We start from the raw sequence: 18,299 nt of genomic DNA, 5'->3' as shown, positions 1-18,299 counted from the left end.
CTTCACACAATGTAGAATGATTTCCTAGTTGCAGTTTTACACATCCATCAATGTCAAAGCAACAAACCCTGGATGAACTCACATGTTACGGCATATAAAATCACTTTCCAGGATTCCGGTCATTCCATCCTATTCACAAGCTGATGTGGAAACCTTTGACAGTGAGGATATATACAGGAATTTGCTTTCCATTTTCATTTCATTTCACTGAATCAGTTTGGAATAAGCTGACTTCACAGTCACACAAGAGGTGCATTTCTGAGCCCACGTTTCACCAATGTACTATTTTAAAAAACACCTAATGTTCAGATACATTCAGGACATTCATTCAGTGTGTTGGAATTTTTAAAAATGTTGTTTCATTTACTGTAGAAAACGTTTCTTTTACTTTTTAAAGGAAAGATGTGGAATAAATTTTCTTAAGAAGTTGAAGATAGTTTGAGCTGACATCTGATAAGAGTGTGACAAGCCCTGAAGAGGAATTAGTGGTTGAATGAAAGAGAGAACACATTGCTCCAATTTAGAAATACCAAAGAGAGACAGCTGTTATTTCAAGAACCACAAATGAAATTATATACAGCAGTAAATTTGTAATACAAAGGTAAACTCAAAAGTTAAAAAAAAAATAAAATGAATTAGTGAACAGAACTTGATGACTTACAAGACATCAGGACTTTGCTTTGTGTGAAATAAAGCAGTGAAGTAAGTCAGACAGTTAACACACTCAAAGGAGATTATCTTGCCATTTTAGTTAAAGAACTAAATAATTCAGAACATATTTTAGTTAGAATGTGTAATCAGTAGCAATAAAACAAATATACCAAAGGAAATTACTTGTCTATAACACGTAACTACTCATGCATTTAAAGAAAAGAAAATGCACAGAGGTCAAGAATGTGCTCAAACACAGCTGGGAATTGGTTGCAGTAAAAATAAACAACAGAAGAAATTCTAGTGTTTGAGGGAAGAGATGCTACTGTTGCAGAATATGTGGGAAACTGAATGACCCACAACCTATACACAGTATTTCAGAATACTAATCAAACCAGACTATTGTGTTGCAGTAAGCTGCCAGATCATGGTAATACTAGTATAAAATTGAGAAGAAAGACAGAAAAATGACTCAGGAAATCTTAGAAATCAAAGGAAAATAAAAATTTATGAATCAGAGGAATGGTTTACAGATACAGAGAAGAGAAAATGCACAATGACATAAACAGTATTTCCATTTGATGTCCTGAATTTCCATTTTATATAAACATAGATAAAAGCAAGATAGCTCTCATATGCAAAATAAAGAACTTGAAAGCATCAGATTACAGCATAGCAATAAACCTCTAAAGCTTGTCAAATAATATAAAAATTTGGGGATATTACCACAAAGCAATATGAACTCGAACAAACATGTGAAATCAATAGTACAGAAAGCCAATGGAGACTTAGATTTGACAGAGTTTTAAGAAAGGGCTGAGCATCTGTTAAGGAAATCACATACACGACCCCAAAGTAATCTCTTCTAGAGTACTGCACTTACTTCAATCAGTCTTAAGGAAGAAATTTAAAAAAATCAGACTATAGTACTAGTACTGAAATAAGATATGTATAGCCTACACAAAAAAGTAACAGACAACTTAATTGGAAATCCAAAGAAAGTTGTTCTTGCAGAAACAAGTAGAGTAAATTTAGAGAACTGATACTGAGAAAGGTTGTGCAATAATTCTACTGATTTTGTTATGCATCTCACGGAGTTATGAGAATAAGAAAGATTAGAATGTTTACAGAGACATGTAGTCAGCATTTCCTTATTCAGTGCTTGACTGGAAGAGGACAGGGAGTAACTACTACTTGTATACAATACTTTCCATTGGGAATCTATTGGGGCTTCCAGAATACACATGCTAATGTAGAAGAAGATCAGAGACATAATGAAGAAGAGCCAGTCAAGGTCAGGGAAGTAATCAAAACTTTTTTTTTCTTTCAGAGGTCTACATGAAGGACTATCTAAATGTTGATCACATTTTCCACAATAAACCATAATACTACATGCAACATTTAGAATGTGGTTGAATACAATACAAATAAAGATATTGTTCAATAGCCAGTGCTGCATTAGGACTGCTGGAATGTGTTTAACAATGCAATAAGAATAGACTACAGAAGTGAAGGATATTTGGGATTTAGTTCCCATCCAGCACAATGTTTTGAACTATCATGAATGATCTGCTTATAATTTTTACTCTGAATCAAAACAAATTCAGTTCACCAATAATGGTGAGAAACACAAATAAATAAATATCTAAAACTTGTGTTGAGTGCAGGAAGGGGCTAGGGCCGAGGGGGCAGATAGCTGAAGAGGAAAATACACTACTGTTATCTTCTGAAAAAATTGAACACAGAGAGAAAAGTAAGACTTAACCACAATAACTGTCTTGCTGCTTAAATAATATGCAGTCAACCCTTAAGGAATAAAATAAATAATGCATGTATAAAATGCAAACGAATGATCAAAACAAGGATCAGCACATATTTTTGAAACATTTTCATCTTGCCTTAAAATGAAATATCGAAATAAAAATATAAAAATCTTTGCTCTGACTATGAAACATCCATCAGCTAAAAGAAGACTAACAGGACACCTGTAAAAGTATGTAAGACAATGTGATTTCTTGTATTCATAGCATAACTGTTACTTAAGTTGAGCAACTTGTGTAATCTATTAATGCCATGAAATATAATGATGTACTGGAGAACTAAAATCATGATGATACTGAAAGAAGGAAAAAAAATGTTAACATTAACTTACAAAGTTTTCGTAGTAGAATGATCCAACAGTCTTCATATCCATCTGAAAAAGGAAAATAATGTAGTAAATTAAGCATCAGATAATAATAAAATATCACCATTTAACTGATTAAAATACAATGCTGCTTAAGATTCAATATCACTACATGAACATTAAATGCTTATTTGCACAGAATGTAGAGAAACCCTATATTAAAACTGATTTCCTAATACTCTCATATTAGCTTACAAAGGAGCAATAAAGTAGAGTCTAACATTTGTCTGATCTAAACCCTTTCCAGGTGATGATTTGGATTTGCAAGAGTGCTTCATTCTGGACAACCGAACACAAATATGATTTTTCATTAATTACCTTAAATATAACACATGTTCTTTGAGGTAATTAGTAGAGGACAGTCATCAGTATTCATACTGGTAAAGTAATTATAACTGAAAAGGATCTAAAAGTGAATATTTATGCAGATTAAATTTAGTGTCCTGCTTCTGGCACCAAAATATTTTAGTCCAAAAACATATGTAGCTCTGGCCATTGGGTACCTGCATTTAACCCCCTCCCGCCACCAATTTCCCTCTCTTTCCTTGTGGCCATTACCCATTAACAACCAGTTTGTTCCTAAAAATTATCCGTTTTGGGAACCAGGAAAAAAGGGAGGGAGGTTGGCAGAAAAAGCAACAGAAGAAGGAGAACAAATGGGAGCATGGAAAGGGTAGGGCCATATGGGTAATTGTTTTAAATTTGATGTGACAATATGCAGTAAAGCAGTACAATTCTAGCAATGTTTTGCAAAGCTTGCTGTTCCATTCCAGCATGAAAACTGATGCACAGGAATAGGACTTGATGTGAATGATTACATGACTTCACTTACCATAAGAATAATTAGTAGCAGTTTTATTACTTTAATCTTAAAAACAGGAAATTAAGGTAACAGGTGTATATAAGGACTGAAACAAATCACAAGAACAGAACACAGATCAGAGATTTACATCAGTTTGGTCCAATGACAGTTACTGAATGTTTTGCCTAGATAAATTTATCATCAGTGTTCCACAACAAGGTAAGATGGTGCCAAGGATTGCATTTACTACAGTGCAGCAAAGCGTCACTGGGAGAAGAATCACTTAAAACAGTCAACGAGAAGGAGTCGAACAAATTCAAATCCATCACCATAGGCACTGTTCCCACCATTCTCTGCCAGCAATTACAACTGATTCTTTTTTTAAAAAAGCTTTACATGCATTTTGAAAATTATCAGATCCTAATTGTCTGATACTCAGATGAAAGTTCCTATATTCCAGGGACAGACTGTATAATTTTTTATTTGGACAGTTAGGAAAAGGCAACAAAAGTTGAAGAAGTTGCTAGAATGTTGTGTCTTACAATGTGATTCTGATTCTAAAGGGAGCAGAAGTAAATTGATAACATGCCAAACACGCGCGGAAAACACTAAGCCATTATTTCAATAAGAAGCGATTTTGTTGGTCTTTGGAAGGATCGGAAGCACACCAGCATTGCAGGCCTTGCACAACATGCTAACAACTTATGTTTCCTCTACTATCTTTTTTATACTACATGTTATAAATTAACATCTGAGCTACATAATTTTGTACTTTGATATATGAAGCGAAGTGATAAGTTTACTGTGCAAAGTACATAATTAAAAGAGCATGAAGCATGATCACATGACAGTAAAGCAATATAATCTTCTCCTTGCAAACTACAGCAACAAATTTTAGATTAGCATTACAAATTTGAAGAGGCATTTGAAAGAGTGACAGAAAAAAAGGAAAAGAAAAAAGTGACCACAGCTCTATAGTGCTGTATTTGGCATACTGTTGATGTTCAGAACTAAAGCATCAACAAATTAAGAATTGCTCACAATTACAATTAAACAACTACCCATCCATTCAGTCCTTTCATTTCTTCAGCCAGTGTTATATCACAATACAGATGTAACCTGTAATGTAATTCACAGATAAATTTTTATGAAATAGCATGGGAAATCCATAACAAACATACAAATGATTTTTATATGCTTGCGAAAATTTCATCTCTCTTCTGAATGTGTCCACAGATTTTTAAAGGCTTACACATTAGTAAATAGCCTATTCATTTGTCAGATTTAAATTAGAAACTTAGTGTCTTTCGACCGATAGCCATGTGACCCTGCTTACACTCAAGTTGAACTACATCTACTTGGGAAATCAAAGTGACATGCAAAGCATTATGGTACCAGTAGTATGTCATCACTAGGGTCGCGGGCGCGTTTCTTCCCCACTTCCACGCCGCCAACAGTTGCCACGGAAACGGGCTATTAGTAGCAGGCAGACAAGCAGCCAAGCATCGGGGAGGCCCGAGTGGGAAGAAAATGAGCACAACAAATCAGAAAAAAAATAAAAACTTTAGAAAGGCAACCATCAATTAATCAAAGGTAATAATGATAATAATAATAAACTATAATGAACCAGCACAGAAGTGATCACTCAATCACACTGTGTGAAAAAGTGCTGGGCAATAATAAGACATGGATATTGCACAAAATGATAGAAGAGCACATAAAAAGAGATGTAAACGAGTGTCTTTAAGTGAAACAAGCCAACCGTATGTTGGTATACACACATACAGTAGAAGAGGTGTGGTACATGCAGCTCTTTGTTGTTACTGAAACAGAACTGGCTGAGATGAATTCTGACACAAGAGCAGTAAAAGTGAAATCAACATTTACATTCATTTAAGTTAACTACACACGTGACAGTATATGTCTTCTTAGTTTCACAGTTAAAATGTCTCATTACACAGTTAGAATGCGTTAATAAATTTCATTCAGAAATTCATGCTGGAGACTGGTTCTATGTGAAATTAAACAAAAATCTGTAGTCATTTCAATATATTCTGCTACCATACAAAATATATTTCATGCTCTTGTGTTTTAATGCATCTGTCAACAGCAGGGAATATAAGAGACATGACTTGATGTGGCCCATAACCTACAGCACAGTTTAAATTTAAATAATGGTAGCAGCATGCACACCTGTAAAGCAAGGAAACACAACAACAATGACAACAACAATCATTAACAATCAAAGCACCTTTGCCAACTGTTCAGCACTCAAGCATATACTTAATTCAATACAGCGTGTAGGATCTAGCTATTGTGGTGAGCTGGATACAGGGATTGGTGATGAGTTTTAGTTGATGAAAGGAAAGAGAAATGAAGACTGTAGGTGTATATCAAATCTAACTTACAAAGACATAAAACTGTAAAAAAAAAAAGAGTTTACTTTCTTTTAGATTTCAGATGTCCACAATCAGGCACAGTTCTGATGACTGATGTGAAGGCATTCATAAAGTGTGGGTTCTGTGGTATGCTGTCTATCAATGTAAAATAATTATGAAATATATTAATTAGACAAACTTCAGAACCATTATTTATATACTACATGCCTTCACATACCCTGAAAAACAGAAATAATTTAGACCTTAACAAAAATTTAACATAGAGACAGGAATGCCACAATAAAAATACTACAATATGGAATGTAAGTATAAAAATCATTTATTTTATAGTACAAATAATTATTCTATAAACAAACTCATGAAAATTTGTAGCAGCACCTTTCACTGCTAACAAGCCCTTCGCTGGAGCAACACAGCATCTCTCTACCTTCAGCTTACCTACTGTTGAAAAATTTATGGATGGTGCACTGCCCAACTTCAGAGTGGTTTACTGATGGAGCAGCTTGCAGAGGTGATAGTAAAAATTGGTACCTAGATATTACACATGAATTTTATTTGCTCACTAATCAGGTTCAGGTGGAAGAGATCAGTCAGACCCTCCACTAAAAGATCTGTACTGGGTAATTTTGCAAAGGCCTCTGAAAGTAATAATTTTATACAGTGGCTAACAATTATCTAAGAGGGTGGCACTGACGCAAACTTGATGGGCAAAGAGAGCACTCAATAACTACAGTGGCAACAGCTATACAGAGTGACCAAGAGAGACAGAAAAGAGAGAGACTGCAAAAGTGCACGCGCACACGCACCAAGCTGATGATGGGCTAGGCAAGCCAGGGGTGGGGTGCATTACAAACCAGGTGCAGGACATATGACCACGGCCCCAAAACCTTGTGGTGATCTGAGCGCAGGGCTTGTCAGCACAGAGGAAAAGGACAGTGTGCAGCACACGAGAGCTCCCGGGGTGAAACGTCTCGTGCCGAGCCTACGGTAAGCTACAGTTAGTTTTACAGGTTGCAGGAACAATTGGGACAGGTAGCACGCTACATTTCACCCCGAGACAGAAAGAGACAACAGGTTTAAAAAATTCAGAAACATATGGGAAATGGTACTTAAAAACAGTCTTCTGTTGGAACACACCCAGTTATATGCTGGAAAGAAATAGAGTAAGATAGAAGAAAAGAACAGTAGTGATTTGCTACAACTAACATTATAGAGAAGAGGAAAAAAATGATAAAAATGAACATAATTTTCTGCATACTACTTGAAAAATGAAACTAATAAGGCACAAGACACAGAGAAAAATAAAAAGAAAAAAAAAAACACATGTGACAGCTAGGCGAGAGCAGAAGAGCGCGGGGGCTCCGTGAATGCCTACCGGGCTGGCCCGAGACTGTGCGGCCTTGATATGGGCTTGGAGGTGCAGAGGGGGGTGGAAATAGCGGCAAGGGTCGCGGTTGCATCGCCCCTTCACTGCGTCCATGCAGACCGTGACAGTGCCGTCTTCGTTGGCCGTCACGGTGTCGGGGGGATGCGCAAAGCGGCACTCACTTTCAGCACGTTTGCACGCCCCTCGTTGATATTCACGACAGACCTATAGCAGAGACGAATGAAGCAAGGCTACAGCTACAGCCAGGTGATAGGAAAGGGCAGAGGGGCAGGTCAAGGCTTCTATTCTACAAGGATAATTGTAGTTGGGCGATTTGTGCAGGCTTGCTTAAAATAGCATTGCGATTGTGATTCAAGCAACATATTTCGATTACTTCAACACAGAGAGATAATGAAATCATGACTTAGCTATTCCTGATATTCTGAGTTGCCAAAGTTATTCCATTTCCAGCATTTTATTGATATTCAGTGAGATATGTCTTGCAGAAAGTGAGCTAACTGAAGTTATCACATTGGCAAACTGTTAAAATACATAAATAGAAATTCATTAAGTTTATTATTTAATTAGTATTTGTGAAGTGATACAGTAAATATTTAAGGATAAGCTTCACAACAACACAATTTAATTTATTAGCATTTCAGTGACTAAAATACAATTGATTTTCAGCATGTTTAATTCCAGTCACTTTCAGATGGATAAAAATTAGTCATTCTGTTAGTTGAAACCGAGTTAGTGTGATAATAATGTGGCTGGAACGTATTTTGGAGATGGATATTTCTAACTAAAGATTTGGAGACTGCTAAGAGCAATGTTGCAAATGGTTAGTTGATAATGAAAGGGTAAGCATATAGGTGCAACTGCAAGAACCCTCGCAGAAATAGAGCACAACAGAAAGTGAAAGTCTAAGCTCAGGTTTACACAAGAAACTACTATACAACTGCCCTCAGCATTTGCCACCACCATAATATACTGGTCCCTTGGCACACTCAAAGACACGACACAGGAATGAGTTCCACCCAACAGTTAATGTTAATTTCTAGTTCAGATTTCATAACTGTGTTAGACATTTCTTCTCTGTTGATAAGTTATCTTTATCAGTTATAAATTTAAATGCACTTACTAAATATAAATAGTTCAGAAACAACACCAAGATTAGTGTATTTATAATGCCATCTGAAAGAAACAATACACTGAAATAAAACTACCATATAAGAAAGTGCTGTTAAGTACAACCAAAACGAAATTTTATTACAACAAAAAAAACCATGCAGCCGAAGAACACAATCACCAAACAAGGGCCCTAAAATAAAAACAAGTGTAAAAAATACTGCTGAAGGCTGGAGGGCGAATCATCTTTGCGGCGATCGAGCTGCACTCGATGAAATAAAATAAAAACATACGAGTCAAAAATTAAAATACTAATTACATACAACATGAAACAGGCTACAAATAATTAAACAAATTACACAAGAAATAAAGTAATACAAAATAAAGCTTATTAAAAAATCAAATAATGCAACAAATGAAATCTACTGTCCAAAACAAAGCAACAATTAAAGAATGAAGAACAATGTCAGCACATACCTCTAGCCTATCAGAACGGGGCATCTTCTGTTGTGCAACAACTGTTTGTGGCACAACTGAGAGTGGAGAGCCAACTGATGCAGGATCTGGGCCCAGAATTGCAGGCATCACTGGCCCCGGTGTGAAGTATGGACTGAAAGTGCTACCCACCTGAGGCATTCCGGTCAGGTATGGACTGGTGGCCTGCTGGGGCAATCGCACAAGGCACAAAATTTTTAGTGAAAATAAAATGAAAGATATTTACTTTGGAAATTTAAGGACATAAGTATATATTTTTATTATTCTAAAATAAAGTTCCCACTTGTGAATGAACTGAAGGAACATTGAACAAGAAACTGAAGTGCAGTGTAGCAATCATATAAAACTGGATCAACTTTTTTCTACAGTGCACTGGATAAAGTGTTCTGCTCTAAAGTAGTATTTAAAATAATCTGATAAACACAATAGAGTCCCTGAAATGATATCTCTTGATACACAAAGTGTGTGAAATAGTGATCTTAGTGATATTACATAACATTTTTAAGTTACTGACAAAATGAGGAGTCTAAGATTCATGCATATGATGTAAGCTTATAGAAGTCAGTTTCTCCAGATAATCACATTAATATTTTTTGTTGTTTCCTAATACTGCTATTTTGTAATTGTTCTTCTTTACAGAGTAGTTACTGGCCATTCCCTTAGCACTGAAATCATTTCAAATAGTTTTCATTGTTAAAATCTTAGCCATACGATGGCAATATTTGCACATTACTAAAAACTGGACCATAACTCTTACCATTAAGAAGCAACTGCCAAAAAAAGCTGTTCATTAAGCATACACTCAATATAAATCTAAGCTATAGTGTGAAAGCCACTACACAGCATTTAAAACAGGTGAGTCTCTCAAACTGAGAAGGCAAAGAAGTTTCATCAATATTAAATTAATAGTTTTTCCCTGGGAAATGATTACCCAGCATTAACTTAGCAACAGTTTTAATCTCATCTATACGGTTTGCTGTTACATTTACTCCTTCTATTGTTTGTATGCCACCCAGGACATTCCCATATGATATTAACATTTACTTTGCTGTTTCAACTGTTCTCATAAAGTATGTTATGGGGAAAAGAGATTATTGGAGTTGTATGGAAAAGAAAAAATTCTGAGTCAATATTTCCAAAAATACAAATTAAACTCACGTAAATGAGCATTCGCTTAACAATCTACCAGCTCCCCGTATTCTCCAAACTAGTATAATACCAAACAGGCAATCTCTTATTGTTTAAGAAATTCTTCTTTGGCTTCTATAACTTAATCAAATTTAACAGCTTTTCACATCTATATGTACATATGAAAGAAATTATGGAATATATTTCAATTAAAGCCCATCATATATCATGTGACTTCCACATATACCAAGAGTGAAGAAGGAATGTATAGATGACATGGTATATATCAGCAAGAGCACCCCACTAGTAACCATATCATACAACAGCTAAGTGATACAACAGTGCATTGATTATATCCTCTGTGGCACAAAGAACATCATAACCATTCATTCAGCTTGCACCATGAGTGAACTGATCCTCTTTATCACAATATTTTGAAGCATTCATAAATAGATAGGCAATGAAAACCAAGGAACAGCTCAATGATTCACTAAGTAATTCTTAGCATTTTTCCCTGAGGGATAATAGTACAGTATATTACTATTTCTGTTGGCCCACACTCCTCACTCTACACAAAACAAAATAAAGCCAAAAGATGTTGCACTGACAATCTAAACAAAATACACGCAGAAGTACATGTTAAAGGTTCCATGGCTCTATTAGTATAGGGCAGTTTTTCTTTTTCTTAAATCAATACCCTTCCCCACCATTAAAGGGAAGGCAATGCTATTTCAGTTTCTTGACTACCTCACTAACATGATACTATAAATGGAGATTACACAAATCTAAACAGACACACTGGAATTTGAGCTTTTCTCCTTCAAAGTGTGCAACAATGTTTTGGCCACTATTTCATAGCCATAGTGAGAGAGGAGGTAGGCTGTACATTTGTAAGCAAATCTGTCTTAAAGAGTTGGTGGTACAATTTACAACCACTCACTTTAAAGAAACTGACAGGCAAATTTTTATAAACTACTTATAATTAATGGAATGCTTTCTGTTGTTCATCTGAGTTGTTGATTCCATTTTATGCTTAAAATGGAATAAACAGCTCAGCTGCATACTTGAAGGAATACCATTAATCAGTCATGGAGAAAACCTGAGATGTTGCTTATATTTACATTATAGAAAAAAGGAAAATAATGAATTCAGTTATCTACTCCTAAACCATTTTAGGAAAGGGAAGCCCCACCACTTGTTCACTTTAAACTAGATTATAAACTCAATCTTCCACCCATAACTGATTTGGCAAGACAACTGGATATGCAGCATCAACATATTATAAATTTCAATATCAACTGTTTTTTCTTGTTCTTTGATATTTTGCACTCTTATTTCCACTGCCAATTATCCCAATATGTTGTTTAAGTAGTATGTTCTCCACAGGCTCTATCAATACAATGAATATGTATCATTTACCACTTCCTAATTTTATGCTTACCACTTACCAAAATGATCCTCTACCATGTACTGCAGAATTGTATTATAACCTTTATTATAAGAGTATTCTGCTCGTATTATAATTCTCACTACTAAAAAGCAATGCACCTATGCTGGTACCTATTATCAGTGTTCAGACTGCAAACATTCCAGTAACTGAATAATGCAATAACAGCACAGAAATAATAATTTTATTTTAAGGGCACTTATTTCAATTCACATATTTTTAATGAGCTGATCTGCAAATATTTGATCCTTGCTTTGAAGGCTCTACATATGACTTGTGGCCTATGAGTGTGGAACAGAGCTGGGAAACAAATTTTCTAACTTCTCATACCCAATTACTGTGATCTAATTTGTCTACACTGGCATATGTACAATGGAATGCAAAAAGTCAGTATCTGTGGGCACATACTGCTACAGTCTTCTTGCACAGTAGCCTGACTGGAATAAGTAATGTCCACAATGAAGCAGATGTAGTGAACATGGAAGACGCATGGAGAAGTGAGGCAAAAGGGAGAGGGGCAACAAGGACTATGGAAAGGAACCTTACTCAAGGCTGTCTCCCTCTGCTTATTTATCATTTTTTCTGCCCTTTGATCCCTCAATATTCATCTCATTCCCTCCATACAGTCACACTGACACATGTGTGGATATAGTGTTGAAGTTTTTGTTTATGTGCCTATACAAAGTAGAATACTTCCATTTGCTATACAGTGAGTGCATATCTTTACTCATTCCACTGTTAGTTTTCAACCCAGAATTTCCCATTATCACATTCATTTTGTTTGTACTGATTATGATAGTCAGTGCTCCAAGAGCTAGAGCACAGTTGTACAACAAGAATCTTCAAGAATTTCTAATAAAACACATACTCCATTACTGAAATATATTTCCCAAAGCATATTAATGATCCAATGTTAAACTATATACGACTCTCTGTGAGTGATAAATGGCTGTACATGCATAGTTCATTTGTTAAGAGTTATAGATTAATTCTTGTGGCACCAAACTTTATAATAATGCATTGTCATTGGTTCTACACATTAAGACACAAGCCACTACAAGCTTTGATAGAAAAGATAAGAGAGCTGACAGTGAGAAGATTACAGAAGCCAAACCATGTTACCATTAAAGGCTGCCCAAGCGTCAGTGGGGTAGCAAACGGCAACTTCCCGCCAACCTCAAAAATAAAGAAAAATGTGAAAACATAGCAAAAATATCACTTAAAGTAATTAGGAGTGCAAGACATGGTGAACTACAGCATTCCACAATACTGTTACACTATTATGAAAAAGAGGGATAACTCTTGTCAAACTAAGCAAAACAAATCATACATATGGGGTATATCAGAACCATGCTATGAAAAGAACTTTCAGGAGAATGTGTTAAATAACATTTTCTATGTCTACAACAGTCTCAGTGTTTCACACTCTGCCATATTATACAACTCATAACATGGCTTGACATGAAAGCTAGGTAACTCAGGCAAACTTAGGCTGCCTGCAGCATTACTTGGATGTTGTTGCAAACTACATTCTTAAAATTACAACTTTTTACGAAGAAGTGGAGTGTTCTAATTGCTAGAAGTACAGTAAGGCTACCTAAACCAACATGAAAATATTAAATTATGGTAACAACTAATATATTTATTGTTGAAACAAGTGTTATACTTAAGCTGCCAAGTACAAGCGAAACACAGTTTTTCTTCTTATTTGCTATTAGTCAGTAACAAATACATGCCATGATAAATCTAAGTATGTACACAAATCTCTGTACTTAATCATTCTTTCGTCATCACTCTGAAGCTGGGCTATTCCTACTGCAACTGACCCTGCAGAGCACCTCAAAATACTAAAAGGAAATATAAAACATATTGCATATTGAAGGACAACATCACTCAATAGTAAGTGAAAGTACAGCTGCTGAAACAGAAAAATAGAAGAAAGGAAAGATGGAAAAAAATGTGGCTTGTAAATGGACCTAAACCATGATTCAGGTTCATGGTCAGTTATACTGTAAACTGAAATATTTGTATTGTGAAAGTCTTTTTACTTAGCTTAAAAATTTCACAAAATTATTTAACTAGATCTTACTGGATTTCTTATTGATTGGAATCACTTCATATGAATTCATACCAAGCCCCATGATAGCACAGTACATCAGGGAGAGGGAAAAAAGCCAATAACTTCCCCATATCCCTTTATTTTATTGTGCTCATTATCAAAATAAAAATTCCTTGTGGATGCCTTAATTCAACAAAAATACAAAGTTATGGTGATTTCCCCATGATAGCACAGTACATCAGGGAGAGGGAAAAAAAGCCAATAACTTCCCCATATCCCTTTATTTTATTGTGCTCATTATCAAAATAAAAATTCCTTGTGGATGCCTTAATTCAACAAAAATACAAAGTTATGGTGATTTCTTTTACAGACTAGAGTTTAAGAATTAAGTGCAATGTCAAATTTGCTGAGGATTTATCAGACGAGAACTACAATCTTCTTTTTGTGGCTTCTGGGCTCAGCATCAGTTGCAATTCTGTGGCAAATCACATTATTCTGTATAGAACCACAGACAGCCAAGTTGCAGCAAATAGTGCTATTGCTTATGTTACAGGTGAATCATAATATTTTTTCGATATATCTCATGTTATTTAATATGCCAACTCTCTTGACCAAAAAGAGAAAAAGAGAAAATAACTGCAAGTTCAGCTGTGAGTGCTCACAGAAGAGATGTGTCTAAAACAACAATAAAGCAGTAACAGAGTCGGCAATAGGAGGTAACAGAGGGGATGGATCCAAGGATAAACAGAAGCGCAAGCATGCTGGTGAGTCTAGCTATGGTGGTCCGCACTTACCACAGTGACCTGGCCTGGGATAATGGGCTGCCCAGGAGGCGTCAGCCCCATTTGCTGCATCAGAGCGTTCTTTAAGGCCAAGTGATTGCGACCGTTAATCAGCAGCTGATCCTTCAGGTGCTGCGGTGGGTGGAAATACTTGCAAGGAGGCTTCTCTCGGTTACACCGCCCCTGAAACAGTACACACAAAATACAATTAGCTCATTACCAGCAAACCCAGATTCCTTAACGAATTGCAGTCCCTTGCATAAAATGGCTTCAAACATCTGATCACTTTACAAATGAGTTAATGTGTTCAATTTTTTTACTTTACGTGTGTAAGTGAGAAAAAGTTATTTTTCCCCCAATAGATCATATTTTACAATGATATCAGACATGTCATATTGGCAGTTCTTCAAAATTTGTCACTGACACATATAGCACCTGCACCAATGATTTTTATGGACTGAATACCACCAAACAAAACTGAGATAAGTGATGTAATAATAATGCCCTTAGGAAATTTGCACGTTAATTTAAAATACAGTAGACAAATAAATTGCAGTGACAAGTATTTCTCCGTATACCACCAGAATGTCAGGTCAGTCACAAACAAGGTATCAGACATTGAGATTTTGCTAAACACTAAACTTCATTTTGTCAATGTTCTATGTTTCTCAGGACATTAGTTAAAGGCAGATCAGATTGCTTCATTTATAATACCAGGTTACACACTTGCAAACTACTTCTGTAGAGGAAAGTACAAAAATGGAAGTACTGCTATTTTCATTGAAAGTGGGCTGAAATTCAAAACTATTGAAGTTTTCAGTACCTAATACAGAAAGAGACTTTGAAGCAACAACTGTAGAGCTCAGTGGTGCAAATACAGTTGTCATTTGTATCTATCGCTCACCAAACTGGAACTTTGAGGTATTTATCAATAAACTTAAACATTACTAAATAGGATACATGTATGCAAGAAATCAATAGTGCTGTGTGGGGATTTCAACACTGACTTTCTTGCAACAAGCAGGAGAAAAGGACTGTTGCTCAACCGAACAGTAAACTTTCAATTCAAAGCAAACAATCACAACCCCAATAAGAATCACAAAAACTTCTGCCACTACTGTGGACCAAATATTTGTTAACACACCCTATACAGCAAAATGTGTAAATAAAAATTTTAGTGATCATGAAGCTCACGTGTAACCCTCTCAGACTGTTTACTATCAAGACAAAATCATAAAAGTACTGTGACTGCAAGAAGTTTCAACACACAAAACACGGAAATATTCAATCACTTGTTATCAAGAGAAAGAAGTTTCTCAGTTGCGTGACACCAACAAAAAGTTTGAAAAATTCTCTGACATCTTCAACTATTGTTTTGAAGCAGTATTTCATCTCAAATCACGGGTGGTAAGAACACAAACCTAAAAGCAAAGTCATGGATAACAAGAGGCATAGAAGTCTCAAGCTACACAAAAGAAAATTGCTCAAAAGTAAATTGCTCAGTTACAGGAAAAACCACAACATAGCCTCTCCCCTTAACAGTTATATCACAAAATATATTCAGGTGTATAGAAAGGTCATATGTTAGGCAAAAATAATGGCCAATGTAAGTCTACATCAGAGTCAGAAAATAAAAGCAAAACAATCTGGAATGTAATAAAGCAGGAAGCAAATAGTAAAAAGGAAAATATCACACTGAACTGTGACAACAAGAGAGTTACTGACCCACAGCAGACTGCAGATCTCTTCAGGCAGTACTACGAAGACAATACAAAAAAATCTAATAATTAATAATAAGAAAGATAGCCAATTAACCAAAAGAATAAAGTAAATCCTTGCCTCCCACTCAGTCCATCTCCATGACACATCCTTGAATGACATCTTTCACAGAAAACGCTTTAGAAGCACTGGATACTACAAAAAAGAAATGCTGCTGGTATTTTCTTAGATCTAAGCAAAGCTTTTGACAATTTGGGCGACAGAATGCTGTCGGAAAAACTCCAAAAGTATGGCATTAGAGGCATCACATTACAATGGTTCTTCTCATACCTGACAAATTGGAAACAAAAAGTAGTAATAATATATGAACTAAATGATAGCAAAAGAACATGTTTTTCAGATGCAGGCAAAATCAAAACTGGAGTCCCTCAAGGTCCATTCTTGGGCCTTCTTACAGGGTAAACACAAACACAGTATGAGAAAATATAAATCAAGCTACAGACCAGATAAGTGGTTGGTTTGGAGGGAATAAATTAATAACAAACACTTCCAAAACAACTGTGCTTAATTTCTGTTTGAAAGGGGAAGCCTGTAACACTTCTGTAACAATAAATGCCAGTGGAATTACACCCTCACTGAAAACAAAATTTTTAGGCATATGGTTTCAAAATGATTTTAAATGGCAGAGGCATATAACAAAAACAAATACAACAATGAAAAAAGTATGCTACAGCCAATGCTTACTTGCACAAAAAACAAGCTTCCACACTATTAGAATTGCATACTTTGCCCAGTTCCACAGTATTCTACAGTATGGAATTATATTCTGTCATAGCACAGCTGGCCAAGCAGTTCTGGGCCCTTCTATCTGGAACTGCACGACCGCTACGGTCGCAGGTTAAAAACCTGCCTCGGGCATGGATGTGTGTGATGTCCTTAGGTTAGTTAGGTTTAAGCACTCCTAAGTTCTATGGGACTGATGACCTCAGATGTTAAGTCCCAAAGTGCTCAGAGCCATTTGAATCATTTGGCAGCACAGCTGCTAGCTCAGTAATCTTCCTGGCCCAAAAACGAGCTATAAGAGCAATGCACCATGCAAAACAGACTGACTCATGTAGGTCCCTCTTTCAGAAGTCTTCCATCCTCCCTCTCCCCTGTCTTTATATTCTAGAAAATTGTAAATATCTGAGGAAAAATATCAAAGAGATTAATAAAAACTGCAATGCACAAGAACATAACACAAGGCAAAAAGACAAACTCCATGTTTAATCAGTAAGGACAACAGCCTTCAAAACCTCCAATACAAATAGTGAAATGCAAATGTGCAATAGTCTGGCACATAGAATTAAAGTTATTTCTTCATTTTCTCTGTTTCACAAATCCCTAAGGGCATTCCTATTAGATCACTGCCTCTATTCAGTGGCAGAATTCTTAAACCATGTGAAGCACAATAGACATGAAGCAAGAATATTAAAAAACTACTACTGCTGCTACAGCAATATCAACTATAATGAATTTATTGTACTATTAAAATAAATTTTGAAGTTATATGTAACTTGTGTGTGTGATGAACAAATGACACCCCACAATCTGTAGACACATACTGGATGAATAAATAAATAAATAAAATTAATAATAATGTTAATAGATAATCAGTAGTAACCAGCTACTGCAGATATGGTAAAAAAAACTCAGAGAAAACTATATTTTTAGTAATACACAGTTACGATAAATACTAATAGCCTGCACTAATTTATGTTATAGTCTTGGATAAATAAGCAAAGTCGACAAATCTATATGTTTTTCCATACTGCAGAAAATACTAATACCTTTATACAAATTGAAAACTAATTTTTTAGATCATACATATCAGGCATACTGCAGAAAATATTTAGGCATTTTTATATCTGGAAAACTCTTTAAAATCATATTTGCACTAATACACAGAATCAGGAACAATTTTCGACTTAGTCTGCACGTTCCTTTCTGTATTTTCAGCACTACAAGGTGTCTTCCATTTTTCCTTCTTTTGGGGAATTTGATACCACATAAAAACGAAATGTTTTACTCAATTTCCAACTTCAAATTCACATTTGTCCTGTGGTAGATAACCGCCAGCACTGCTTCCCCCTAGACCA

At 35.6% G+C, this 18,299-nt stretch overlaps 1 protein-coding gene across 9 annotated transcripts in view; it reads right to left on the bottom strand.

The window, feature by feature from the left end:
• LOC126162056 (protein muscleblind-like) overlaps window positions 1–18,299 on the bottom strand; it is a 608,110-nt gene that overhangs the window by 50,532 nt on the left and 539,279 nt on the right. For 5 of the 9 annotated variants that reach the window (XM_049918306.1, XM_049918299.1, XM_049918308.1 and 2 more), the window contains 6 exons: window positions 14,455–14,625; window positions 12,724–12,777; window positions 9,009–9,191; window positions 7,413–7,628; window positions 5,034–5,111; window positions 2,804–2,845 (listed from right to left, as the gene is read on the bottom strand). In XM_049918306.1, coding sequence (XP_049774263.1) covers window positions 2,804–2,845; window positions 5,034–5,111; window positions 7,413–7,628; window positions 9,009–9,191; window positions 12,724–12,777; window positions 14,455–14,514 — 633 coding nt within the window. In that variant the 5' untranslated portion in view covers window positions 14,515–14,625. The remainder of the gene's footprint in view (window positions 1–2,803; window positions 2,846–5,033; window positions 5,112–7,412; window positions 7,629–9,008; window positions 9,192–12,723; window positions 12,778–14,454; window positions 14,626–18,299) is intronic. The other 4 variants (XM_049918303.1, XM_049918304.1, XM_049918301.1 and 1 more) reach the window with 4 other exon arrangements.

The sequence above is a fragment of the Schistocerca cancellata genome, chromosome 2 (assembly GCF_023864275.1).
Source record: "Schistocerca cancellata isolate TAMUIC-IGC-003103 chromosome 2, iqSchCanc2.1, whole genome shotgun sequence".
Lineage (NCBI taxonomy): Eukaryota > Metazoa > Arthropoda > Insecta > Orthoptera > Acrididae > Schistocerca > Schistocerca cancellata.
The sequence above is the reverse complement of the archived record's forward strand: the minus strand, read 5'-3'. Positions and strand labels throughout refer to the sequence as shown.